General features: G+C 37.3%; 5 protein-coding genes across 16 annotated transcripts; 3 read left to right on the top strand and 2 right to left on the bottom strand.

Moving 5' to 3' along the window:
- The first annotated feature begins 22 nt into the window (after positions 1-22).
- Positions 23-3970, top strand: LOC143356987 (uncharacterized). Its single transcript, XM_076793101.1, has 13 exons — positions 23-1008; positions 1051-1153; positions 1286-1338; positions 1394-1527; positions 1872-2033; positions 2113-2292; positions 2367-2518; positions 2586-2733; positions 2816-2956; positions 3038-3220; positions 3300-3446; positions 3531-3633; positions 3710-3970. The coding sequence occupies exons 1-13, from the start codon at positions 93-95 to the stop codon at positions 3784-3786; spliced, it is 2499 nt and encodes an 832-aa protein (XP_076649216.1). The 5' UTR covers positions 23-92; the 3' UTR covers positions 3787-3970.
- A 132-nt stretch (positions 3971-4102) lies between these two features.
- On the top strand, positions 4103-7041 carry LOC143357122 (uncharacterized). The gene is made up of 2 exons (XM_076793369.1): positions 4103-4719; positions 5051-7041. Exons 1-2 carry the CDS (start codon positions 4618-4620, stop codon positions 5342-5344), a joined length of 396 nt encoding a protein of 131 aa, XP_076649484.1. The 5' UTR covers positions 4103-4617; the 3' UTR covers positions 5345-7041.
- A 59-nt stretch (positions 7042-7100) lies between these two features.
- Dre4 (SPT16 homolog, facilitates chromatin remodeling subunit dre4) lies at positions 7101-12703 on the bottom strand. 4 transcript variants are annotated; one of them, XM_076793360.1, is made up of 14 exons: positions 12652-12703; positions 11977-12111; positions 11794-11898; positions 11311-11475; positions 11062-11214; positions 10829-10975; positions 10470-10736; positions 8447-10402; positions 8226-8304; positions 7976-8144; positions 7689-7787; positions 7514-7579; positions 7327-7443; positions 7101-7241 (listed from the first exon to the last, which is right to left on the bottom strand). In XM_076793360.1, exons 2-14 carry the CDS (start codon positions 12043-12045, stop codon positions 7235-7237), a joined length of 3399 nt encoding a protein of 1132 aa, XP_076649475.1. In that variant the 5' UTR covers positions 12046-12111; positions 12652-12703; the 3' UTR covers positions 7101-7234. The 4 variants fall into 4 exon arrangements, with proteins under 4 accessions (XP_076649475.1, XP_076649476.1, XP_076649474.1 ...); XM_076793361.1 differs by lacking the exon at positions 12652-12703 and adding an exon at positions 12208-12450; XM_076793359.1 differs by lacking the exon at positions 12652-12703 and adding an exon at positions 12187-12450.
- Positions 12704-13306: 603 nt separating this feature from the next.
- On the top strand, positions 13307-22343 carry Ptpmeg (protein tyrosine phosphatase Meg). 7 transcript variants are annotated; one of them, XM_076793250.1, is made up of 18 exons: positions 14427-14580; positions 14934-15145; positions 15232-15360; positions 15453-15501; positions 15589-15756; positions 15838-15958; positions 16026-16113; positions 16196-16348; positions 16429-16661; positions 16725-16910; positions 17053-17230; positions 17292-17459; positions 17537-17712; positions 17914-18113; positions 18203-18546; positions 18637-18921; positions 19008-19115; positions 19290-22343. In XM_076793250.1, exons 1-17 carry the CDS (start codon positions 14550-14552, stop codon positions 19089-19091), a joined length of 2805 nt encoding a protein of 934 aa, XP_076649365.1. In that variant the 5' UTR covers positions 14427-14549; the 3' UTR covers positions 19092-19115; positions 19290-22343. The 7 variants fall into 7 exon arrangements, with proteins under 7 accessions (XP_076649370.1, XP_076649371.1, XP_076649365.1 ...); XM_076793255.1 differs by lacking the exon at positions 14427-14580 and adding an exon at positions 13307-13948 and having other exon boundaries at positions 19008-22343; XM_076793256.1 differs by lacking the exon at positions 14427-14580 and adding an exon at positions 13980-14406 and having other exon boundaries at positions 19008-22343.
- On the bottom strand, positions 21249-26724 carry LOC143357068 (calpain-7). 3 transcript variants are annotated; one of them, XM_076793259.1, is made up of 13 exons: positions 26459-26724; positions 26188-26358; positions 25667-25830; positions 25367-25580; positions 24962-25284; positions 24751-24883; positions 24434-24624; positions 24052-24279; positions 23733-23977; positions 23442-23650; positions 23170-23378; positions 22869-23101; positions 21249-22802 (listed from the first exon to the last, which is right to left on the bottom strand). In XM_076793259.1, the coding sequence occupies exons 2-13, from the start codon at positions 26237-26239 to the stop codon at positions 22658-22660; spliced, it is 2346 nt and encodes a 781-aa protein (XP_076649374.1). In that variant the 5' UTR covers positions 26240-26358; positions 26459-26724; the 3' UTR covers positions 21249-22657. The 3 variants fall into 3 exon arrangements, with proteins under 3 accessions (XP_076649374.1, XP_076649372.1, XP_076649373.1); XM_076793257.1 differs by having other exon boundaries at positions 26056-26358; XM_076793258.1 differs by having other exon boundaries at positions 26056-26358; positions 26455-26724.
- Between the last annotated feature and the right edge of the window lie 5 nt (positions 26725-26729).

Here is a 26729-nt window from a genome sequence, read left to right on the forward strand (position 1 = left end):
TACATGAGATGATAAGGGAGGCCGATCGGCTTTATCGCTGAAAGCATTGTTCCCTTTAACATGTGCGAACCGGAAGCGTGCTATCGCTAACAATGTTGGTCGAGAAAATAGGTTATGCGGCGATCGTATACTGGGGATACAAGCTGACGCGCGATGTCGTTTATAAAATCTACAAGAACTATTATTCGAGGTCGACCGTCGATTTACATTCGATGGGTAAATGGGCGGTGGTGACAGGATGTTCCCATGGTATAGGAAGAGCGTACGCGGAAGCATTAGCGAAGACAGGATTGAACGTGATCCTGGTCAGTCCTGATACGGAGAATCTGAAGACGATCGCGGCCAGCATCGAGATGATGTACAACGTGAAGACCAAAGTGATCAAACTGGACCTGTCCGAAGGCCTGGACACTTACAACGTGATCGAGAAAGAGATGTTCGGCTTGGAGATCGGTGTATTGATCAATAACCTAGGCATGTCTTATCCGCATCCGGAGTATTTCCTCGATCTTCCCCACAAAGAGAAGATCTACATGAGCATCATTCATTGCAACGTCGTGGTGGTCACGAACATGTGTCGCATCTTGCTGCCACAGATGGTCGTTAGGGGGAAGGGTGTGATAGTAAACGTAGCGTCCATGGTGGCTGTGCTGCCCAGCCCTCTTTTGACAGTTTTCGCAGCTACAAAGGCGTACATCGTGAAATTCAGCAGGGATCTGCAGATCGAGTACGCGAAGCACGGTATAATCGTGCAGTGCCTGCTACCGGGAACGGTAACGAATCACACGTTGTATTCGCCGAAACCTGGATCGATGGTCCCCACACCTGAAAAGTACGTGCAAAGCGCGATGAAGTCCATAGGCAAGGATACCGTCACTACCGGTTTCCTGCAGCATTCGATCCTGATCACGATGATTAAATTGATATATCGGGTATCGCCCACCTCCGTTGTCCTTTGGATGATCAATGTCATGGAGGGGAACCGGAACAACGTGCTACGTCGTTACATCGGATAATTTTGTACAAATATTTAAATATATAACTCTTAAGCCGAAGAACAATTTGCTAGTTTGTTGCAATTAAAGGTGTGCGAGATCCTGAGAATTTTCAGAAATCCCGATAGAAGTCCCGACCCGCCATTTTCAGATTTTGCGTACGCCATTAATTGCAATGGTTTCCGAATAAATATTCGAATGTCAAATGTAGAATAAAAAATTTGAAACGGATTTTGACTCCTGCGATGCAGACATTTAAATTCAAATTCAAATCTCTCGTCTCTTTCTAGAATCTCGTACGACCTCGCGCATGCGCATCGCAGCTGTCAGCGGCAGCGTGAACGTGTGAACAAACCATAATTGTCAAGCGTTTACGTTTTGTGTTTCCTATGTGTTAGTTACATGTGCATACAATGATTCTGATGATACTATTTGTTGCCAAAATAGTCGCGTAAGTTTAAAGCTTTCATTTGACTTCATATTGCGCGTATTTATGTTAGCACGGGTTTTTTCCATACTGTCCAAAAGACAGGTTTGTTATTAAACAACTTATGGACGTATACATCACTATTTATAAGTTATACGACAAAGGCTTATTAAGTTATTACATTGATTTCTCTGTGCTATAATTATAAATTTCTATACTTAATAGAAATTTACAAGCACGTATTGAATAGTGTAAAGTTTTCATATTGCGGTAACGCTGTCATCTGACAGAAGAAATATTGTCCGATTATTTTGCCGGCTAGACCGGCAATTTTGGTTCGATTTTTGACAGTGACCATAACTTTCAAATACGCGTTAAAAGTCGTTTACACGTAATATAATCGCAAATATTACTAACATCATTACTTTTTGCATGTGTTTGTAATACAGGTGAGTTCTAAATGTAAATTATATAAAGAACAAGCTTGGATTCCACAGACTGTAAACAGTGTTCAACAAAATAAGATGGAGAACACTAGGTACTATGATAATCCTTTCGAGGAGTATCCTAATCCAACTGCTCAACATCTTGTGAATGAAGACACAAAGGAGGTAATTACACATCTCTTTTATAAAATTTAATATTTCATAATTTCATAAATATGAATACAAATTATTTTATTACCGTTAGGTCAACGAAGCATATAAAAAGACACTATATAAGGGTACAAAGAGATTACTGGAGCTATTAGAAAAAAATCAGAAACATTGGTTACATCACGACGACTGTTCCGTCTACACAGGATCAGCTGGGATCGCATATGTATATTACCATTGTGGGAAATGTTTTAATGAGCCCAATTACATTGATGTAATTATAAGTTCGTATAAATTATAAATTTCTTTTCGTTAACATAATCAACTTTAATGAGACTTTTTATACAGGTAGCTGAAAAACTACTGCAATCATGCACAAGTAAATTCAGAGGTAGGCACGAATATACGTTTCTGACTGGCATTGCTGGCCCAATGGCTTTGTATGCGGTCGTTCTTTACTCACAAGGGAATAAAGAAGCATCGCAAAATATAATAACCAAGTATGTACGCATAATCTATTCAAGTTTGCATGCATACATATGTAACAGTTTTTACATTCTCTTTTAGACTGAAGTCATTATCACCTCATGTTTCGAACGAACACAGTGATCTACCTGATGAACTGCTTTATGGGAGAGTTGGCTATCTATTTTCCCTCCTGTTCTTGAATAAACATATATCTCCACCACCTGTAGAGGATGAACTTATTAGACAGGTACTAATTCGAAATTAAAATTGAGATAACGTTGATTAATCCATCGCAGAACTAATTGTAGTCATAAAAAATATTATATCAGATTGTGACAGCCACAATCAAATCAGGCAATTCATATGCTGCATCAAGAAGATACAAAACGCCCTTGATGTACGCTTGGCATGATTCAGAATATCTCGGCGGTGCACATGGCTTAGGAGGAATACTTTATCTATTGTTACAAGTATGAAAATCTAATTGTTACACCTATAATTTAAGTATGTATAATGAGTGAAGGTTGTTCTTCAAAATGCATGTTTTACAGGCCCGACCGTACTTAACACAATCTCAGTTGGACAATGATATAAAACCAGCATTGCAATTTCTCGCTAGCTTACGTTATCCTTCTGGAAATTTTCCATCGTCCATCGGAAGCAATACTGACAAATTGGTGCATTGGTGTCATGGTGCACCCGGAATGCCCATGCTATTCTGTTTAGCCTATGAGGTTACTACTACTTTTACCGAAACGAAAGAGTAAAGTTATTGTGGAAATAAGGAGAGTGATTAATTATACGTTTAAACAGATATATAAAGACGAGAAGTACTTGGAAATTGCCCTACAATGCGGCGAAGTGATTTGGAAGAGAGGACTTCTTAAAAAGGGATATGGAATATGTCACGGGGTAGCTGGGAATGCTTATACATTCCTATGTCTCTTCCAGCAGACAAAAGTCAGAATTTTATGAGAAACTACATTTCTATTAAATTTGTACTCGAACTGCCCAAATATTAATCAACTGCTGTTTTTGTTTTAGGATGTAAAACACTTGTACAGAGCCTGCAAATTTGCAGACTGGTGCATGGATTATGGAACCCATAGAACGATGTCTCCAGATAGACCATTTTCATTATTCGAAGGTACTGTGTTCTATAATGTTATAATTTCCAGTATACTTGAATTAATTTTCAATTAATGATACATATATTATTTCAGGTCTTGCCGGTACCATTTACTTTTTACTTGACATGCAGAATCCATTATCGGCTAAATTTCCTGCGTACACAGTGTAAAACGAGACCGTTTGAATATTTACTATTCGTTCACTAAAAATATTCAATCAATGGAATATTGATTAAGTAATTTACAGACTACCATGAAACTTTCCTTTTTTTCCGACTTATATACGAAATTACACGTGAAAGCATGTAACTCGATGTATCCTTTATTAACGAATAAATCAATCTACGGACTCTATTACAAAATATTGTTAATGCGCCAACAACACAATACAACATTATTTCTTACATTGTGTTTGAAAGAGACGATAGTAAAAGTGAAACCTCGATCACGCCACACCAATAAATCCGACGTCCCCACAGGTCTATATCGGTCAATGGGCCACTAATATTCATGGCGGGTCGTACGATGGTATTTGTAAAAGTGTAAAGAGAAATGCTCAAAATACTACTGTCATTCAAAACTTTCAAAACATTGACCTCTCCGTTGCTACGATTAAAAACCGTTTTCCACCTTGATTTTTTACATTATACATATCTTTCAAGATATTAGAGTAGCATTAATTTTTTTGAATGATGTTACACGGGTCGAGGTCGGCCCAAGGTGACTTTGTTAGGTCGTTGAATTCATTTATTTACTGTAACACTGAACAGACAACGTAAAGAACATTTTTGCTCAAATTATTAACTTATCCGGTTCTGAAATTCTGATTTAGCTTGTGCTTTGCTCAGGCGAATAAATTTTGGAATATGGTGGATTTTAGGTGACGATAATACTATGTTAATTATATCTGATTCGGAAGATGGTTCACAAGTCGAGCGTAAGTGATCAACGAGCGATTCTTCCTGGTACTTTTAACAGGTTGGAAGGTGGATCTTCGCTGGATGGACAGGAGTGGTGACGATCTCGAGTATAAAAGCCGCTTCTGCCGGCGGCGCGCTTTAGTTTCGCACCGCAGCGACCGATTCAGAAACGACGCTCTCGACGTGAGTACCATTCGTAGATCATTAAACGCGATCATTAAATTATTAAATCTAAAACTGCGTCAAGCGTCGTGCACAGACATCAATGTAATTTCCCAAGTGGGTAGAAGTTCCGCAGTTCCATTGCTCATCCACTTTTTACAGTTCAGAAGATCTTTGCATGAACGTGTGTCTAAATTATTTTAGTGATTAGTAGACTGCGGATTTTATGTATTTATGACAAAAGATCAAACGCAAAAAAATTCCAAAATACCGTCGACTCGTTAAAATTATTTTAAAAATGTATAATTGTTATAAAAATCCGCAGTCTAGTGACTAGATGGCTGTTTTCCAGATGGCTATCCGCTTAACAGTGCTAGCGACGCTGCTAATGGCAGGAGTATGCATGGCATTCCCGCAAAAAGATGGTCAAATTTTTAGCAATGAGGCCATAAAACAAGCTCAAAACACCTATCTTATTCCAAAAGACGCTACGATACAGAATGTACAAGAGGGCATCGAATTAGCGGCATACGAATCGATCCCCGGCGATCAGAAGATCAACCTTTTCGAGATCCTAGGAGAACATGTACCACCGGAAGTGGTGAACAATCTCCAAAGTCAGATTGATCAAGTAGGACGACCTTAGACTGGATTTCGTACCCTGTACATTCATCCTTGTAAAGAATTCTTTAGCCCTAAGTTTTTCTACCGAATATTTATGACATGTGATAACGTGCTTATTTTTGTTAACGATGTACTTAGACTTTTCACTTTTCGTGAATAAATAATTGAAAACCTAACACGTATTCTTATTTTTTAGACGATAAGATGAAGTAAATGTAGAAATTATAATAAATGCGTTTATCTGGAAACGTATTGTTTGCTTACTTTAATCGGGCTCCAATACCTGAGTATTGTATAATTTGAATATGAATTCAAAGTGTTACCAAATTTATTTATTATAAGGAAAGATGCGTCACTGTGTACATTGTGAAATGGTAAACGAAATCGAGCATCAGAATTAAGTATGTGGCCGGCGATGTGGCGGAGAAAGCTGCAGAACCACAAACCGGCGGTACACCTTCACTTCTACAATCACGTTGTTGTCGAGATGGTTCTTCTTTAGTGCATAACCGACTGCTAATTCGAACGTAACATCAAATTAGCAGTTAACTTTGTTTCAGTCCGGTTGGTTACTGGACACGTGAACAAGTAAAATAAAAATAAGCCAAGGGTACGGAATATGTTCCGCTTACACTTTCATCACACTTTCACCGTCGTCGAGAATCGAACGTTTCCTTCTTCTCTCGACTTCAACAAGAAAGTCGTTACGCAACGTCTCACAGATGAATGAATTTTTAATTGTGCCTTGTCCTGCTGTTGTTTAAAAACAACGTTCAAATCTTTATTTTACATTATAAGAACTTCTCTTGTTGAGCAAACGCTTGGAACAGGCCTTTGTAATATTTTTCATCCTCGACGCGTATAATGTTACAAGGATTTTATTATAATGCAATATCCTTCATATAAAAATAAAAAGTTTCGTATTTAAATAATCTTACCACCGAAACTGCACAAATGTATCGAATTCGCTTGCAGACGCTCCACGTGCAATGAATGACAATTATTTTTGTACATTAATGATAAATAACTTAAAAAGTATTTATTTCGTTTACCAAGGTACAAATCTCAGAACAGTGCGAACGTAATTATCAAGGGTTTTTTTTTTAAATTCATTTCAGCTTTCTTCGGTTAGCGACTTAATATCTATATTTCGGATATCTTATTTACGAGGGTTATTGCTAGTGCATTGTCTTGCATTGTGGCCGTATTACGATTGTACCCGCAACAGGTTATTCCTCCCTACGTAGCCACGAGTCAACATACACGCCTATTTTCGTTAGTGAACGTTAATACAACAGACGAAACAATTTTCCTTTCAGGCGTTTCCTGTAAAATGAATATTGTTTGGCTTTTTGATAGAGTTTCACTAACGTAATAAGTTATTACCAGACTGCTGATGTTCGCAAGTTTGCGTACAATTTTACCCGAATAAAACCTTCGACATAAATATCTGACGATTGAATTTCTGTGCTTGTGATCAGAATATCAAGAACGTGAAGTTCTGTGAACATCTACAGTCTAGTTATCGTATAATGGAATGAAATAGTTCTGTGTTAGTAGCTATACTATCGAAGTCGAGCTTCTTATTTAGATGAAATGTTTCTGTACGAATAGCAAAGATTGAGAGTAAACATTCGTATACAAATTTACGAGAAATCAATAAAGAGCCAGTTCACGTGTATTGATCGTTATCACTGTGCTCCCAAGTAATACATGCATTTAGAAACTCGGTCTCGAACATCCACGTAATGTCAATGAATCGTTCACCAACCATTCAGAAAGGGCAATGCAAGAAAATGTACTGCTGTTGTAACTTAATCGACGTATCATGAATAAGAAAACTTTAGGTAGAATCAACGAGGTGTTCCTATTTTTGTATGTGCTTTGCTTCCAGTGCGTGAGGTAATGTTTTTCATTTTCTGTAAAACATAAAACATAGTAAAATTAGAGCGATATGACCATAAATTTGCAACAAATACGTATGAAGAAATGATTTTTACGTACCTGGACTTCTTCGAACCCTTGTCATTCCTTTCGCCACTGTCTTCGCGAGATCGTTTCTTACTGCTAGATGAAGAATGGTTTGATTTGTTTTTGTCGTGCCTGTCGCTCTTCTTGGGGCTGTACAAACAAAAAAACGAAACAAATGAAATGCGATACCGTCTACAGGACAAATTTCCATATTAATCACCTATGTTTGGATGATTTGGAAGGAGACACTTTCTTCTGTGATCCTCCACTTCTTGTACGATCCGATCTTTAATTATTGAAGCATAGACTTAATATAGTTTCACGACAAGTCTTACCGTTCTAAATTAAAGCTCTAAACACGTACAAGCAGTGCAAACAACGGCGCGATCTCTTACCTGTGCTTGTCCGACGACGAGGATTTTTTGTCTTTACTGCTGGATGAAGATTTACTTTTGTCTTTACTACTGGAAGAGCTCTTGTTCTTCGAGCTATGCCTGTAACGAACGCACGACAGAAACCAAGTGAATTTCGTTTGTATAGGAGTAGAAATCACTGTAATGGCTTACAGAAAGTTAATAATTGCGAGGGGTGTGCGAGAACCCGAAAATATCAGGATTCCCGAGAATGTTCGAGATTCTCGGGACCCAATATTTTCGGGTTCTCGCACACCTTCAATAATTACCTGTCTTTCGACGGTGAAGGTGAATGTTTTCGGTTGGATTTCTTCTTTTTGCTGGAGTTATAGTCATCGCGGAATTGTTCGTCCCCTCTTTCTTTGTCCTCTTCGGCTGCTTCTCGTTCCAAATCTGACCAATCTTTACCGGATTCTTCAGAACTACCCAATTCTTCCTCTAAAAAACAAAAGGGTTTTGTAAACAAACAGCAGACTTTTTTCTTTTGTCCGTGGCACATAATTAAGAGTAATCAATTACCTTCACTGTCGCTGTCTTCAGACGCTTCAGAGTATTCAGAATCATCGTCAGATTCCTCTTCATTGTCGAAGTCAGACGGCTAGACGAACAGAACATTGGGATTAGTTTAATCAAATTTCTACAAACAAGTGCGTACATAAATGGTGAATCTGCAGAATAATATCGAAATCGATACGTAGGTGGACGATCTGCAGGTTCCCCACATAAATATATTCGTAAACCTCGTAAGCATCGTCTTCTTCTTCCTCTTCGTCTTCCAGCTGATCGTTTTCTGCGTCGCTCTCTGGGTCCAAGAAGGTCCAGCCGCCATTGTCAAAGAAGCCGACAGGATCGTCCGTAATCGTTTTCATGATTTTTGTCCAATTCAGGGACTGTACACCCTCCGTGTACCTGATGTCGCAGGAGTTCAACCATTCCTTTACATGATCCAGCAAGTTCATAGGAATGGCGTTCAGCATCGCGACTTTTCTATGATAATCTTTGAAGACGAAGATCATATCGAAGTTCTTCAGGTGGAATTGTACTCTCTCGAAATGGACCAGTTCAACGTCCTCTAATGTGATAACGAAAGGAGGCCATTCCGTAAGGTTGACCAAGCATCCGCTGGTAGGTTGCAAAAGGACGGTACTCCTGAACGGAGCGCCTGGGAATCCCAGCTCCCGGAACGGAGTATCGAATTCGATCTCCTGTTTTATCATACTCTCGACCTTCTCGCAGAAACTCTTGAAAGCAGTTTTCAATTTATGCCTGAGTTCCCGCTCGGATTGCTCAGCAGCGAGATCGTCGCGATCGTGCATGTGCTGATGCTTCCCCAAATCCGTCGTGATCTCACCAACTTCCGTGTAAAACTGTACATCCACGTGCTTCTTTTTCCCGAACATTATCGCGTGTTTCAAGTGGAAATGAAGCAATATAATCATTTCTCCGTCGCATGGTTGGAAAAAGGCGTTCTTAATGTTATTGTAAAGAATATCAACTTTATCCCCTCTGACCGAAGTATAACGGAACCCGTTGACATGCGCTTCCAAACCTCCGGTCATTCTTTTTGAGACTATGTTCGGTCGAATGTACAAGTCCTTCAATTTAGGGTTACCCTTGTTTTGCGATAATACCAATGTGTCTTGCTTCACAAGATCTTCCTTCTCTCTTTCTTCCGCTTCTCTATTCTTGAATTTCTTTTGGACTTCTTTGATCAATCTGAAGGCTGTGTTTAAATTGGAGGATGGCGCTGAAATTTCACCAGGCTCTTTGGTGTTTGTACTTCGATATGTTACTTCCTTGACGAATGTAGCATCCGGTTGCGGGTAAGTTCCACCTTCGTTGCGTCCCATTGTGGCACCAGGATGGAAAAAGTTTATTCTCAAATACGTGTAATCTCCTTCGACAGATTGTGAGATATTTTTGATGGTAGATATGTGGAAGGGCACGGGAATACCGAAAATTGGTAGAATGACTGTTTCATACTTTTTGTCAACGTATAACTTGAGCTCTTTCACTTCTGTCTCACGAGGCATGTGACTTAGACTTTTATAAGATACTGTCGATTTTCGTATCTTCTCCTGTTCTTTTCCACCAGACTGTTGAGCTAACCGAGCTTTCGCTAATTCGTTCAATTGTTGCGCCAGTTCTTTCTGATGTTGCTTCCTTTTCTCTTCCGAACTGTGCTCCGTCCTCAACTTGGATTCTATGACCGCGGTCCTTTTACTACGGCTAAGAATCTCGGGCTTGGGTTCATTTTCTTTCTCACTTCCCTCTTCCTCTTCCTCCTCCTCATCTTTCACGAATATACCAATATTTTTCACTTTCTTCTTCGATGGTGTCAAGTTCGTAGCCGGTTGACCGTCATTAACCATGACAGTGTCACCAACGAAGAGAGCGTATATTTTTCCTTCTTTCTCGTTAGCTTCCGAATTCACGAGATTCGAAAATCCGACGTTAACGTTAAACACCATGCCCTTCTTCATTACCGCATGGGTCTTTGGGCCGATAAGCAAGGAGCTTTCTCTAAATTCAATACCCATAGCAAATCCAAAGTTTTTGGTTAAATGGTCTAACATATTTGGTTTCTCGTCTTTCACGTATTTCACGCCCGCTTCGTATACTTCGCTTATCTTTACTCCTGATGTCAGTTTCTTTAGAATTTCCTCTTCCAATAGTAAAAGGAAATTGTAATTGTCCTACGAGAAACATGTGTGTTACTATCATTTACATACAGTTTATAAGTTATGATTATAGGAAATTTACCTCGATCATTTTCGTGGGATTCACCAACAACGTTCTGACTATATTAGAACAATAAGACTTGTATCGTGCTCCAAGTGAACAAACAATAACACCGAAGTGCAAAGTGTTCTTATCGCTAACAACACTGAATTTCAGGGCATAGTTTCCACCACTTTGCACTATCGCTGGGTAACACATGTCTACTTGGGTAATATCAACGCCAGTTACATACTTCTTATTTGTTATGGCTGCATCTACACCTTCTGCAAGCTTCGAATGTTTAACTTTCTGAAAGTAAAATAATTGCACGTTATTGTTAGCTTTGATACTTTTTTTCGTTAGAATTTTTTATAGCTTTAAGAACAAATACGATTAGTTACTTTGTCAGAGTCTATAATTTCCATAATCTGATCTTTAAGGTACTTTGTGAAAACATCTACGGACACTAGACACGCTTTCTTTATGGTGAGTATTTCAGCATCCTCTTTTGGACACATTACGTATGCAGCTGCAGCACTCACGTCAACCTAAACAGTAGGGTATTTAATATGAAATTAAATCGGTTTAAGAGACTGATTTTTGGTATACTATTATACACAGAGTTATATTTTACCGTATCAAATGACTTAGGCTTCAATGCAGCTCTCCATGCATCCATAAAGACACCAGGATAATTTTCTTTTGAAAACACGCCTAATGTTTTGCCCTTCTTGCTTTGCTTTATAACATCGATGAGTTTAGCAAAGTTGCTTTTGTCTTCATCATTCTGTAAAGAAAACCATATGCACAATTGAGAAATATTTTGGACAACGCATTATAAGCTTACTTCCGTAAGCAGATACATGTTGCATAGAATACATACTCTGTCTCTCACGAGCAGCTTTACAGGAGGCACCCCCGTCTCTTCTGTTTTCTGGTTTTCCAACTTTCTTAAAAATTCAATCTTCTTTTTACTAGCTAGAAAGTTGATAGAATCTTCTGCCAGAATCATTATAGTATCGGTAAGTTCATAACTGAGTAGCCAGGTCTGAAATAATCAATTAAGTTTATGGAAACAAAAATACCATTCAAATAACTATTTCACATTTGGCGACTCTTTATTAGTTACATAATTAACAACTAATTTACAATGCACGTTACAGGAGCTGTTCCAAAGCTGTGTCTACGACTGCGACAGGAATATATACAAAGTATTCACAAGAAATACTAAACTCGAGGAATTCTACTTTATGAAATCACAAAAATTGGGTTATATAACAATTTTTAGCTACAAGAAAACAATGGAAACACAAACAGTAAAGAAGTACTGAAGTATATACAGGTAAAAAAAAACGTTGGAACTTACTTGCAACGCCGTCGATTTGCTATAAACAATATCCTCGTCTGTGCCCACGGCGGAGACGAGGCAATCCATTTTACTAAAACTGTCATCTGTACCAACTTCTCCATCCTGTCGAACCGCAAAAGAAAGGATGATTCAAATAAACGCTGTCTAAAACGACATGACATATTGCAAAAAGCTTCTTACCTTCCACGCGGTGTAAAGACGCTTCGTGCGCCGAAAGAACGTGTCTTTGTCAACAGATACGTTTGCCATCGTCTCTTGTTTTCAGTACGTTTGGTGCAGCATGACACGCTTCCGCGAAATTAACTTGACGTAAAACTATAATAAACAGTCCCATCATAAACGACAACGAACTAAACATTTAAACAACGCGAAATCCATAAATATTATCACATTTTCCTTGGTGTTCCTTACAAAATAAGTGATACTATCAAAATTCGCCGTCCGATGCGGAGATGGCGGGAATTGTAACCAAACCGCAACAGTGGTCAACAAACTACGGACCACGCGGCGGGAACGGATTTATGCAGGGCGTAGGTGTTCGCGAATAAAAGTCGACTAACAACACTCCGTGCGGATAGGTCAGGAACTAACGTCTCCCTTAGAGAGCGTTTACATTGCTATAGACATAGAGCATACGCGCGACGCAGAAAATTCGCTCGACCTTGCTATCGAGATCAAAGAGGCGACATTCTGACGAAGAAATTACTTTTAGAGAGAGATGAGGTAATATGTACAATGATGTACAACGCATTTAAATGTCCGTTCGGTAAGAATCGATAAACCTCGGCAATGTTCGTTGAACTGCGCTATAAATATTTTACAATATACAGCGTGTTCGAAAAATGTTGTACTTACTTGAAAGGAGTGATTTCCAAGGTCATTTGAAAGAACTTTTCCTTTCGCAACAATATTATATGAGCGGAAAGCACGAACCAATCAGAGCGCGGTTATAGCGGACGGATTCCAGCTCGATCAACGCCAACGCCACGCTCAGCTGTAGCCGCTCTCTGATTGATCCGAGTTTTTCGTAGCAGCGGAGAACAAAGTATAACCACAGACGAGGTATAAGGATAGACCTATCATCTTATGGGACTTCGTGTCTCGTGTTCTGAAATATTGACTGTTTAAAAAATCAGAGGTTTTTAGAATTATTCGTTTATTTTCTCGTATTCGCGAGACTGCAGTGACTATATGTAGCTATTTTTGATTTTAATTACTATCACTGAGGATGCTGTCAGCAAATTTTAGTTCCAATTGGTAATACAAGACGTGACACGAAAATGGTAATGGGGTTACGTGACCCCAAAAATGTGGGCCACAAAAATACATTGGATGATGGGTCTATCCTATATTTCGTCTGTGGTATAACATCATTTCCCGCTTGTCTATATAACCAATGGCCACCGGTCGACTTGAAAGGTACCGCCCGAAGTGTCGTCTCTTGGTACACCCTACTCTTTGGTCGAGATATCGATGACGGAGTCTCAAAATCAATTATTCTATGGCTAACATCACACGCACGCGAACGTGTAATCCGATGCATACACATACGTATGCATAGGGGTTTCTATCGGGGCGTCAATTTTATTGCAAATAAGACTCTAATTTTTAGGATATATCATCCGGAAAAAAAGATATTCATTACGGAACTGTGATACGATTGCCGGCCCACCTTTACGTCTCCCCGTAACGATCGTCGCGAATGTGTGAGGGAACTCCGGTTGTAATTCATTCACATCGTCGCGCCTAGCTCGTGCCGATTTATTAGAGTGTTACCTTATATGTTGCTACGGTGCGAGTGAAAGAAGCTCAGTTCTATGAGATTAAACGTGTTTCATTGGGAACCGCAGCGAGGAGGTCGAGCGATCGACATCGTGCAATTTCAATGCATCCTGTTTTAAGGGGAACGACGATATCTCGACATCGTTGAAGCGTTGATATGCCGATATTATAAAAAAATAATGAGAAGGGCTTTAAAGAGGAAAAAATTCTCGTCGTCACTGTGATACGTTCGAGGGCGACAATACATTCTCCGATGCTCCGATAAGCTCGTTCACCGTGACAGTGCTAACGAATGTTAGCTATTTGCTCTGTCAATTGTGTAAGGACACCTGTGAAAACAGCTCTGGGGGCACTGCAACGGATCATGAATGTAAGCGCTGCGATTTTACAGTGCAGGCTTTAATGTATAGTCGCGAGACGATTGCTCCGATGCATACAAATGACTAATTTAACGAAACATACATGGGAATGTGCATACACCGGATTAACTAAGCCGGAAATACTCGCGTCCGAAAAATCCGATGTCGTTTCGAGACGAATTTTTCTTTTTATTTTTCTTCTCCGATTATCACGTTCGTCGTGTAATTACGATTTCCGTCGTAACGGTCGGAAAAACTGCATTAGCAAATATGCATTTTCGCTGCAACGACTCCGCGTACGATTTTTGCGGTCGAACCTGTTCAACAATATTTCAACGCGTTCGCGGTGCAACTGTGTAATAATAAAAAGAAAAGAAATGAAACGAATGAACTTTTCAGTCTGATTTGTTCAATTTCGTCTGGGAGCAATTAGTAGTTTAAGGTCTCTCTTAGTAGAGACTGGCTCAAGGTACCTACTCGAGTGTATTGGCATTTAATGCATTCCTTTTGCTTCTTCTATGTAAACTATTTTCAGAATATCCCGTTCTACATTATTCTGGCACGCAGTAGATATGAACTTGCTTATGTAACTGACATTAGATTACTGACCCAATGAATTTGTTTTCAATGACATCGACTGAATGTAATTACACTTTTAACAGTGTTATAGAATTAACCAGCCTGTGTGCTTCCACCTGATACATTCATTCATTTCAGTCGTTTCTCCAAAATTGATAGCATGGATTTTAACATAACCTACCAACTATCATAAGCAAAGCAGTGTCTTTCGAATACTATACCTTATACAGTCGAGTTTGTGCTTATAATGGGTGATCAAAGTCTCTGCATAAATAAATGTGTATACATTATCGCTCATAAAATTAAATTCGTAGAAATCGTAAAGCAGAATGTGTCTATTTATAAATACTATATTTACAATTTCTAATATGTTCTGAATATTCTTTTTAACTGTTGCACGTAAAATTGTTCATTCAGGTGGTCAGCATAGCAGAGAGGTGGTGTCGGGAAGGTGGTTGACACGCCTTCATATCTTTGAGATGATCGAAAGCGTGTCGCGCAGAGCGTTGAGTGGCTCCAGTGGGAGCTACCACGTTCGTGGTGCTGAATTAGCAAGGACTCGTAGATTGAAATCTCTGTCTGCCACTGTTGTCTTTCTTGATGATACACAGCACACGTTTCAGCTAGATGTAAGTTGAAATGGTTATTAAAATAAGAATGGTATAGTGTCTAATGTCACATATAATATATGTATATATCTCTACAAATATTTTAGAAAAGAGCGAAAGGTCAAGCATTATTGGATTTGGTATTTCAACATCTAGAACTCGTTGAAAAAGACTATTTCGGTTTGCAATATGCAGAAAATGGAGCCACAGCTTGTACATATTCTCCAGATGTAATGGTAACACTTTCCCCAGAAGTCAAACGAATTATTTAAAAAAAAATCATTTAGTTGGTGAATTGAATGATAATCAAATTGCATTGGCGTTTCAGAGGTGGTTAGACCCTACGAAACCAGTTAAAAAGCAGATAAGAAGTAAGGGTAAAGATCATATTCAAGTTAATATAGTTTGTATTGACGAAAGAAAATTAAGACATGGTAAAGCTTAATGAAAATGTATCGTTTCAGGTGGACAGTTTTATTTCAGGGTGAAATTTTATGTATCGGATCCTAGCAAATTGCAAGAGGAATACACTAGGTATCAATTTTACCTTCAAATACGAAGAGATATTCTTCAAGGAAAACTTCAATTACCGCCGAGCACAGCATGTCTTATTGCTAGCTACACTGTTCAATGTGAGGATACCGCTGCATTCGGAATTACAGAATTTTATGGTGAATTTATGTGAAATCCTGTTCGGTGTGATATAATTGCAGCTGAGCTGGGCGATTATCATCCTGAAGAACATGGTGCAGGATATCTTTCTAGGTTGCAGCTTATACCGGGTCAGACTGAGGAAATGGAGAAGAAGATAACTGAATTACATAAACTTCATAAGTATGTCGAGACTGCATATAAAATATTATTAATGCATACTTTATTAAAAATACTAAAACCTTTTTAGGGGTCAACTACCGGCCGACGCAGAATTCAATTTTTTAGATCATGCAAAGAGATTAGATATGTATGGAGTAGAATTACACAAAGCAAGGGTATACATCTATATTGTATGAGTTTTTATTAACACCACATAATTCTATTTTTACTGACATTTTTCCAAATGTTTTCTTTTAGGATTCAACGAACAAAGAAATACAATTAGGCGTAACGTCTATAGGTTTAGTAGTATTTCAGAATGGAATAAAAATCAATGTGTTCTCTTGGTCGAAAATAGTTAAAATCTCGTTCAAGCGGAAACAATTTTTCATTCAACTTAGGAGAGAACAGGTATTTGAAGCATCGAATAATTCAAATAAAAAGAAAGACGCTTAGAGCTTGATCGTAATTTATAGAAAATTACGTTACAGTCAGAAAACTACGATACACTACTGGGATTCAACATGCAGACATATCGTAGTTCTAAAAATTTATGGAAAGCGTGCGTGGAGCATCATACATTCTTCAGATTGCACAGTCCTAAAATGAGGCCGAGACGTTTCCCCCTTACTTTAAGCAGTAGGTTCACTTATTCAGGACGTACAGAATTCCAGACAGTCGAGGACGGAAAACACAGAGCGAGAGTGGAAAGAACATTTATACGGTAACATCAATATTTTCTACGTCCTACCACTGCAGTATTATGTTTTAAACAATTTTTATATAGTGACTTCGATGACAGATCTCCAAGTAAAAGGTTGGTGCACGGAGTTACGTCGGCTCCGCTTATAGACGATAAAGGAAAATTATCTGTACTTCCTGGAAGACCTCCTAGGCCATATGATAATAAAGTTCAGTCTCTTGGTGCTCGCGAACCTCGTCAAGCATGGGGTGAAGGCAATCCTAGTGACGAGTTAGTTGAAAAATAATTAAACAGTTTCGAATTCTTAACCCATTTGCATCTGTCGCCGTATTTGATCGCCTATTTAGAACTGCGATGCAAATGGGTTAATCTATTGAATATAATCTGCAATTCTTTTCGTTCTGTTCCGCAGCGAGGGCGGTTTCTTATCTCTTCGAGATGAAATATCAGGTTCCCATACACAAGGCAATGCATTTTCTCCCATATTAGGTTCCAGAGTCTTAAGTTACGCAGACGATGATACAACCGCTGAAAGAAATATTTACGACTTGCCGGATTACAGCGAACCTACTAGCTCGCCCGCTCCTCAGGTACTGTACGATGAAACTTTCATTTATAAATAGATAATATAATGGTTGATTATCATTGCAGATTGTAGAAGATGGATTGGTGTCGATAACTCTGACACCGGATGAACAAGGCCGGTTTGGATTCAATGTGAAAGGTGGCTTGGACCTTGACATGCCTATTTTAGTGTCGAGGGTGGCTCCGAACACACCCGCCGACCGTTGTTATCCGAAGCTAAACGAAGGAGATCAGGTTCATATTTTACTATCACATAGTTATGTTATCAGCCGTACCATAAGGCAATCGTCATGAATACATTGATCAAATAGGTAGTCTACATCAATGGGATCGACGTAAGTGGATTACTGCACGAGCATGTAGTACATTTGATTCGTAAATCCCGTGATTCGGGTTCGGGTGAGCTGACATTAACTGTCAGGCCAAATGCTTTGTACAATGCGTTAGCTGGTACCGATGAAACGTCTGAAGAGGAACCTCCGTACAGGTATTGCAGCTGATTGCAAGCGTTAATCAACTTCAACACTAGGTCAACGGAACACTGAAACTGACATTTTTGTCATAAATGCACAATCTCAATAATCGTAAACTAAAAATGTTAGAACGCGTCCTGTGAACTTAGTGTTAAACATTTCAAGTATTACTGTCGCTGATAACTATACAAATATAATTTCTTTAAAATTCCAAGGTACGTACCGGATGCGCCTCACGCAGCAATCGGATCGGATGCGTTAGCACAATCAATGTTGCTCCTCGCTGATGGTCTTGCGAGCGGTGCCCTAATCGCTCAGTACGAGCAACTATATCGGAAGAATCCCGAACTTACTTCTCTGGAGTCCAAGAAGCCTGAAAATCAGAATAAAAATCGTTATCGAGACATCTCGCCGTGTAAGTGAAAAGGGAAAACGCCCACGGATTATTTGTGTTAATCCAAAATATTTCAATTTCAGAAATTAATATATTGTATATTGTTTTAGACGATGTGACTCGAGTAATACTTATGGGTTCCTCGAACGGTGACTACATCAACGCTAATTATGTGAACATGGAAATCCCCGGGTCGGGTATTATCAATAGATACATTGCCACACAAGGACCTTTATCAACAACCGTCGCTGACTTTTGGCAGATGGTTTTAGAAGCAGGCAGCACCCTTGTCGTCATGCTGACGACTCTCGTCGAACGCGGCCGAGCCAAATGCCATCAATATTGGCCCGCGCTTAACGAAACTCTCACGTTACGAAATCTTACGCTCACTTCGACGGTTGAAAACGTCGAGGACACTTTCATATTTAGGGAATTTATACTCCGTGATATAAATGTAAGGATTACGCTATTATTCACACGTAGTAAAAGATCTCGGAAGTTATTTTTTGTCGTTCCGAGCGCTAATTATGGGTGCACGTTTCAGACTGGAGAAGAAAGAGATATCACGCATATGCAATACTGTAGTTGGCCCGATCATGGAGTGCCCAGCGATTGGAGGCAGTTCACAACTTTTACCGAAAGGGTCAGGGCAGCTCGAACAGGAATCGTAGAACCTGCTGTTGTTCATTGTTCTGCCGGGATTGGTAGAACGGGTGTTTTAGTATTAATGGAGACAGCTCTGTGTCTTATCGAAGCGAACCAACCGGTGTATCCGTTAGACATTGTGCGTTCTATGAGAGATCAAAGGGCGATGATGATACAAAATGCTGTAAGTTACGAGTTTTTAAGAATACGCCAAGAAGTAACGTGCTTCTTTCGTAATAAATAATAATACGTTTATTCACCTTTTTGTAGAGTCAGTATAGATTCGTTTGTGAAGCAGTGCACAAGGCTTACAGCGAAGGAATAGCTAAACCACTACCGGAGTTCAGCAGGTGAAAAGCAGAGAAGTAGGAACGCATTGTAATTACCATGTTTCTTACACTTTACTAAGGAAAAAAGCATCACATCATTAGAGGATAATTTTATACTCAGACAATAATGTGCACATATATTATTGATTAGTAGGAAAGATAATATTGCTATTTATGGTAGATAGTTTCTATCTTCTCACGAATCAGTTTTTTTTTCGTGTAGAACTTCATTTCATAGAAGAGGAAGAAACTATCATTTTTGTCATCTTTGGTTCGACGAAAGATCTTGAAGTCGATAAAAGTTCTCATTTAGAAGATACTTTGTAAATAATGCAACCTTGACGAAGTAAGTTTACTAATTTATATTTAAGCTGAAAACGTATTATTTAAAATGATTTTCTATCGTAGTTTAATTGACGATATCATTATTAATTTCGGATTTCGAGTACGGAACGGATCCGCAGAAGTGCGGAAAAGTTCAATTCCAGGAAATATATTCTGTTCAGATTTGTGAAAATCAAGTTCGTTTCGATCAAACTGACCATCGTTTCGTTCGATTCCGTAGGGTACTATTCGCAAATTGTTATCGGTAACTAATAATAGTGCAAATGCGACCACACTCATGAAATCAAGCATAACGCCTTAAGATCTATAAATGTTGATTGGAATGTTGAGAAGAAATTGTTAGAAATACTGGAGGTGTCAATATAAAAATATTGCCTTGAAGAAAAACCGCAAAATGAAATGTTACAAAGTAATTAAGTGCAGAATTAAAAAGAAATGGTAAAGTCTATAGTTAATCTATTTCAATAAGCTACAGAATGTAATTTTATAAAACGAGACCGTAAGACACGATTTTTGAATCTTTAAACGTTTCCATATAATTTCGAGATAAGCATATTAGTCATAAATACCGCTTGGCCATAAAATAATTGAAAGTAATGCCATCATCGATCGAGTACCAATATTTCAATATGTCGAATAGAGACGAGAATAGCACGTACATTCGTGTAATGGACAAAAGAAATTTTTTTAACTCGTAGCGACCCGTTTCTACTATTAACTTATGGCTAAGTATCATATTCTACATATAACGAACGTAATAATTTCTAATATCGTATAAACAGTGTACAGTTTAGAATTTATTAAGTAACAACAAAAAAAAAAAGAAAGGAACGGACTAATGTAAATGGCAAATATACTACTGAAGTATTAAAGTTTACGCTCGGGCCGCGAGCAAAGTGCAACTATATAATGTAAAGAGAACCGTTTAAAACCGGAAATGGTACAGTGTTCGAATTTTGGACGTAGTTCAAAATAGTTTGCGGGTAAGATCGATAGTAAGAACGTAGAAAGAAATCAAAAACAGTGATGAAAAATGTGCTACGAAGTAATCTATCTTGAGAAGATGCCTCTTTAAGAATCATTGACGTCCTTTAAAACGTTCTAGTAATGTTAACAAAGCGTACTATTTTTTTATAAGTGTACAATGTGTTCTACTTTCCGCCCATTTTTCGCAATGTCCGAATATCTTTGTGTCTCGCATACGTAAAATTGAACAAAAATTGAACGGTCGCGTAACTGAGTTTTTGGTACTTGAGATTTACCGCGAAATTATCTTTCACGCACAAAAAGAAATGAATCGAAAAAAAAAACTTTGAATTGAAGTCGGAGACTTCTGTTTAGATAAATTAAACGACGGTACACTCGTATTGTGTGATACAATTCTTTTTACAATCGAAAAATAATAATGATACACACAAACGAAATATAGAACGATGAAATTGAAATGAATAGATTTGTGTTTATTTCTTTGTGTCTGTCATGAAATATATATATATAGACGTGGATATCATTTGACAAAGAATGCAACACATAAATTATTTGCGTGTAGGGATATATGATATCGTATTGCAAACACGTTGCCATTTTTGTATGTATATATATACATGTATATTGTAATCCTTTGCGGTTTTTTAAAGTATTAATTATGTGTAAGCGTCCATTTTCATCGTCCTAACTTTATTTTCGAAATATTGAGAAACTAACAGTGATTTATACACTTTTTGTAAAAATTTTATCTAATCTTTAGAGATACCAATCGACGAGATTAGAAGTGCAGAGATATGTATTGGTGCAGAATGATTTTTCGTTATGGATAAGACTGGACTGCAAAGGGTCGTCATTTTGTTGTTATATATTTTCAATGATAAATACATAAGGATTGGGTGAATCTGTTAGGCATATCATAACAATTAGTAGTAAAAGCACAATGCCGTTTTCATATTTTCCGTGTCATTAATAATACTTATCTAAATTATTGACAATAGTGCCTTCTACGTGCATCCAGACCACAGTTACAAGGCGAGAACTCAAGGTCACAACGACTGTTACATACTTTTAACAGTTTCACTCGATACAGTTATCTTAACAATCTCATTCTAAATTGACATTGAGTTTCTGTATATTATTTGTATAATTGTTCATAATTTCTCTTTTATAATTTATCTGTCAGCAATTATGTAAATATATTTACGTTTCATTGTAATTCCTATTTCATAAACCATGATTTCATACAGGTCACGCAATTATTTATTTACAATTACGATTGTATTAACGATACAATAACATTATAAATAGCAGTAATGATAAGTGTAATTAATAGTTTACATTTCAAGCTATTTCCGGCAACTCACGAACGATTACATCATAGTTATATATCGAACAAAATATCACAACCATACGAATGTCTTATCCGAGATACAGATATAAATTAAATTGTTTAAGTAGCACCTTAGATTTTATGTTCTAACGCATATACGATATAAAACACTGGGCTCAGTTCGAAGAAATACAAAGATAATGTAACACAGTGATGTAATCAAAAGAAACAATTCTGTACAATTCAGAATCGATGTTTAAGAATAACATATAGTTTCTACCCGATAGATGCAAAATACAGTGAAGTACGTGAAATCTATAAAGAGAAACGAGAGGAGCATTCTTTTGTAATTCTTATAGAAAACATTAACAATACATTTATGGAAATAGATATTGTATTCACACTGCATTTTGAAAGAACATGTATGCCGCGTAGTATTCAATTGACACAGTTCATTAAAGCAAAACATTCGAATTCATTCTCATTCTTCGTGTGTACATAAAAACAGTACAAAGAATATTGAATAGTTTATTCAAATATTGAGAAGCTATATTCAATGATATTCAGCTGCATACGTGCCAAACGATACCACACAAAATAAATGCTAATTATAAAGTGCCACAAAAATATTCATAATACAGTCAGTAGTTGTCTAGTCTCAATACTAATTTGTACTTCGAAAATATAAAATAAAAGCATTTTATAGTATTTTGTCATGTAATCACTTCACCATTAATGACTGCCATATATTGTATATATACTTTAATATATTCAAGCTCTCGTAACAGTAAATATAAATACTTAATAACATCTTTTTTTCTTATTAAACTTATGATTGGTGTATAAATTGTGCTTTCCACAGCTTTATAATATATGATTCCAATTCTTTTAAATACAAAAACACTAATTTGTGCTAGAATTCATTTCGGTTATTGAAGCCGTTGAAGTTGTAGTTTGCAAGATGATTTACATGTTAAGAAAAATGGACCTTCCTGGCCTGGATTGTACGTTGATGGAATAATATTATATGTTCCGGCTGGCACATTGTCCAATTCGAGATAGATAAATCCCGACCTACATTAAATCGAGTCATTAGTATGTATTCTATAAAAAGATCTTACAGCGTAATGTGTAGGTTACCTAAATGGACCAGAGGTTTTCATTTTAAACGCTCCAGGCGCATCGGGATCATTCAATACTACCGACACAATATCAAATCCTATTTGATATTGCTTTGGACCCTTCAATATAATCAAAAGGTAGTTCTCGTTACTTGAACTCTCTAATAATAATTGGTAACGTGGATTATTTTGGTATGTTGGATGGTTGGTGCACCCGCCAGCTGTGATGTCTTTCCATTGACCATCGGTAATCTAAACAAAATAATTATTAACTACAAAAAAAAAACGAAGTTCTATTTACGTTCATGTAAAACACCAACCCCCTTCTCATATTTATAAAAGTTCGACATCTTGCGTAACGTGAATGGGCAAGTCCCATACGCACGTAAAGTATAATATATCGTATTTGTTTTTTCATATTGTGAAATGACTAGAGTGTATCGTGTATCACTTTCGGTATCCAGTTTTATTTTGCAAAGATAGTGCGGACTGTTTATTTTCACACCTTTAATATACGGTGGTGGATCATCTGTAAAATAAAATGTTTAGAGATGAATATTGAAGACATACAGCACAAACTTTCTGGACTTACGTGGGTAATAAACTCTTTTCCCATCATTTTTATAGACTAATACTGTTATGTATTCCTGGTTTTCTCGGAAGTCTGCAATGTCAGTAATATGTCTTGTAAGAAGAATCCATATAGCACCTGTAACATTGCTTTGTACTTCTAGTAAAAACTGAGGATTATCGCCTATATTATACGCGTCCTTTACTGGTCCAACACCTGCATTCCACATTCTGTTGAGAAAGAACGATCTTAATAAAATTCCTGCACACGTGTAGTAATCTTAAATTGGAGCATACAGTAGTCAGAACTTACTGGTGCATGCAGTAAGTGTAATTGAACAGACCCGGATTCCAATTCAAATAAAACTCGTCGAAAAAGCGATATATACTATCGTAATCGATCCAAAATATACCATTATCAAATTGGGAGGCAGAATCTGGATCATAATTCAATGTTTGTTTTAATTCATTGGTCCAATGTACAGTATCAAGTTCAGAATAGTTGCCTTTCCATCGCAAATGTGACCAAGGGTTTTTAAGTAGCAGTAATCTTTCACCCTGTGAGATAGATACAAATTTTAAGGAAACGTTAATTTTTCATGGATTCTTTGTTAGTGTAAATAATCACTCACATTTACTTTCCTGACGTCAAGAACTGCATATGCGTGAGTAGGTACAAGGCCAGTCCTCTCAGCGTCTAAATCAGACAACTTTCCAGTGGCTACTGTCACCAGTACATCTCCTTTATGCAAGCGTGTTAATAAAACATTAAATAACTGGTCCTTGTTCAAATCTGGTTCGTCTGGTTTTATGGCCCATCTCTCTGGTATCCAACTAGTTAGAGCATGTAAATCTATATTCTATAGAAAGATACGATTAGTATCAACTACAATTTGTATCAACTAATCGTATCTTAATAAATTAATAAGGTGAACCGGCAGAACAGCTACATCAATCATTGAAATCGGAGGGTAGGTAGCTGTTCCACAGGTTCTAGCATAAAAAATAACTTACACTGTTCGAACCAGGAAAATCATAACCACCCATTACTTTCATATAAGCCTTCTCGAGCAACGAGATCCACAGCTCACCACGATTGCTAGAGTAGGAACAAAGTAATTGGTTGTATCGGCTTACAGGCAATAAGTCATCTATTATAACTTTGCGTGGAACACCATTAATGTGAAGTTTCACCATGTACTTTCCTAACATAAAATACTCGCGATTTAATTTTTATCGGAATAAATCTCTGTCGAGATAACAAATGACTAGAAATCAATATGATTCCAAAAAGAGTGGAAGTAGTTTGTAAAATAAAAAGAACTACTTACCGAACGGATTATAAATTGGTTCTTTGTTTCGATTTTGTGGATAAATAACGGATGTAATTAGTTTGCGTCCGAATCTTCTTTCGTATTGAGCGCTAACGGCAAGCGACGCAACGAACGAGCAGTCGGAAACGACCTGAAATTATAGATAAAGTTTAAATCCAGAATAACATTGATCGTTGGCAAACATCTATTTAGAACAGTTTTTACGAACAGTTTGTTTTATGCTGTAATAATCAACGTGATGAGTCATGAGCATAACTGGCTCGGGAAACAATTCCTCTGGACGGCACCATCTTGCAAAGTCAAGCTTCTGCTTTGGTGCTAGTTCTAGGAGGCCATCTTTGTCAGTAAACGGAATGGGCAAACGAAAATTTTCTGTAAGATCGATGTTCATAAAAGGGAGGAACTTATGGTCATTAATATGAGAACTATGATGTAAAACCGATTTCTCCTCATCGGAATAACTGCTACTACCGCCGCTTACTTTCAAATGTGCACTGCTGCCACGTTGCAAAGGTGGCCGAGCTTGCTTTCCTAAACAATTTAAAACATTTTGTATAATTATAGTATTTACAATAGAAACTACTTCAATATTAAACATCCAGATATCCATTACCAATGTTATTGGAATTTGTAGAAGTCGTAGTAACTGGTAATACTGTGTTTACATCGTCATCCAAACTTGTTTCTGGTACTGCAGGCAATTGGGACAATGTTCTAAAAATATCTTTGTTGTCATCTATTTTTATACCTTTCAAAGATTCTGCCCTGTCCAAGGCTAGTCGAATAAGAGCTGTTAATTTTCCTTTCACTTCAGAATCTGTAGTTTTCTATAGTCATATTTAAAGCCAATGCTTAATATTCTGCACAGAATATATTAGGACACATAATTGTTTAGAAAATAATTATTACATACAAATTTTAGACCAAGTTCAGCAGCATTAGTATACAGCTCTATAGCTACATCTTTTAGACCTGATTCATCTGCATCTTGAGCTTGATTCACAAGGAACATGCATCTTTGGAGTTCCGAGTGATGTACTGGTTGTGCACTGTTATGTTTTTTATCTTCTTCGTTGACTGTAATGTTCAATTTCCTTATTATTCTATGTTCTCATGATATACACAGTAGGTTCTCGCTCATTGTACTCCTGATCAAATGCCTGTTCTATTCAAAAGTGGGAAATCTTATGCGATTGATTGGGCACCTCATTCATTACAAAAACCTTAAATCTTGTCTCAAAATTTCTGTCCTATCTTCATGCAACAAGCAAGTACCTACTGTAGATGAATTGGAATACTTACTCAGAGATTGTATTGCTGTTACTCTATCTTGATATTCTGTAACTTTCTGATCATATACAGGGTTTTGCAACTCATTAAGTGATTTAATAGCAATATTATAGTAGTACATGGCTTGCTTGTACTGATTCTTACTGTCAAATTGCACAGCTTTTTGGGCTGCATTTTGTGCAGCTTCCAATGTCATTTTGTAAATTTTTGTTATTAAATTAGTAATTTTAAATACATAAATGCCTCACAAGCTCAGCAACACGTAACCAGTATATTTCATACTCCTTTTTAATTTCATTTACATGTAACCTAAAACTGAATGTCATATTCATTTAAGATTGCATTTTTATATTTATTTACGGTACAAAACGATAATATTATGACAAATTATTCACGGTATTTGTAATATACTTACATTTCTTTAACAGTTTGCGATGACTAACGGTTATTTTTACGTTATCATAACAAACTGTATAGGTTAGATGTAACGCAGTTACATTTAATATAATTAATGCTGACACAATTGATTGCAAAATTTTCACTCAATCCAATGTGAATATTTATTTCGATCAATTACTATCACACTTTAAATTATAATGTTCTCTGACATTCCCACTCTATATACTGTAGTATATACATAACTAAGGAACCCGGATCACTTCGTTCAATCAGACTGACCAGACTCT

This window comes from Halictus rubicundus, chromosome 9 (assembly GCF_050948215.1).
Source record: "Halictus rubicundus isolate RS-2024b chromosome 9, iyHalRubi1_principal, whole genome shotgun sequence".
Classification (NCBI taxonomy): Eukaryota; Metazoa; Arthropoda; class Insecta; order Hymenoptera; family Halictidae; genus Halictus; species Halictus rubicundus.

Bases quoted from the DNA above. Each gene is read 5' to 3' on its own strand.
- LOC143356987 (XM_076793101.1), top strand. From the start codon at position 93: ATGTTGGTCGAGAAAATAGGTTATGCGGCGATCGTATACTGGGGATAC. The intron at 2,293-2,366 runs GTAATTATAAGT...CTTTTTATACAG, and splicing joins ATGAGCCCAATTACATTGAT to GTAGCTGAAAAACTACTGCA. The intron at 2,734-2,815 runs GTACTAATTCGA...ATATTATATCAG, and splicing joins AGGATGAACTTATTAGACAG to ATTGTGACAGCCACAATCAA.
- Ptpmeg (XM_076793249.1), top strand. From the start codon at position 14,550: ATGAATTTGTTTTCAATGACATCGACTGAAT. The intron at 16,349-16,428 runs GTATTTGAAGCA...ATTACGTTACAG, and splicing joins TTCAACTTAGGAGAGAACAG to TCAGAAAACTACGATACACT. The intron at 17,713-17,913 runs GTATTGCAGCTG...TAAAATTCCAAG, and splicing joins GAAGAGGAACCTCCGTACAG to GTACGTACCGGATGCGCCTC.
- LOC143357068 (XM_076793257.1), bottom strand. From the start codon at position 26,239: ATGACATTGGAAGCTGCACAAAATGCAGCCCAAAAAGCTGTGCAATTT. The intron at 25,831-26,055 runs GTAAGTATTCCA...TGAACATTACAG, and splicing joins AACAGCAATACAATCTCTGA to TCAACGAAGAAGATAAAAAA. The intron at 24,884-24,961 runs GTTCGTAAAAAC...CTATAATTTCAG, and splicing joins ATTACAGCATAAAACAAACT to GTCGTTTCCGACTGCTCGTT.
- Dre4 (XM_076793360.1), bottom strand. From the start codon at position 12,045: ATGGCAAACGTATCTGTTGACAAAGACACGTTCTTTCGGCGCACGAAG. The intron at 10,737-10,828 runs GTAACTAATCGT...TTTTACTTTCAG, and splicing joins AAATTATAGACTCTGACAAA to AAAGTTAAACATTCGAAGCT. The intron at 7,444-7,513 runs GTGATTAATATG...TTGTTTGTACAG, and splicing joins TCCAAATCATCCAAACATAG to CCCCAAGAAGAGCGACAGGC.
- LOC143357122 (XM_076793369.1), top strand. From the start codon at position 4,618: ATGGACAGGAGTGGTGACGATCTCGAGTATAAAAGCCGCTTCTGCCGG. The intron at 4,720-5,050 runs GTGAGTACCATT...GCTGTTTTCCAG, and splicing joins TCAGAAACGACGCTCTCGAC to ATGGCTATCCGCTTAACAGT.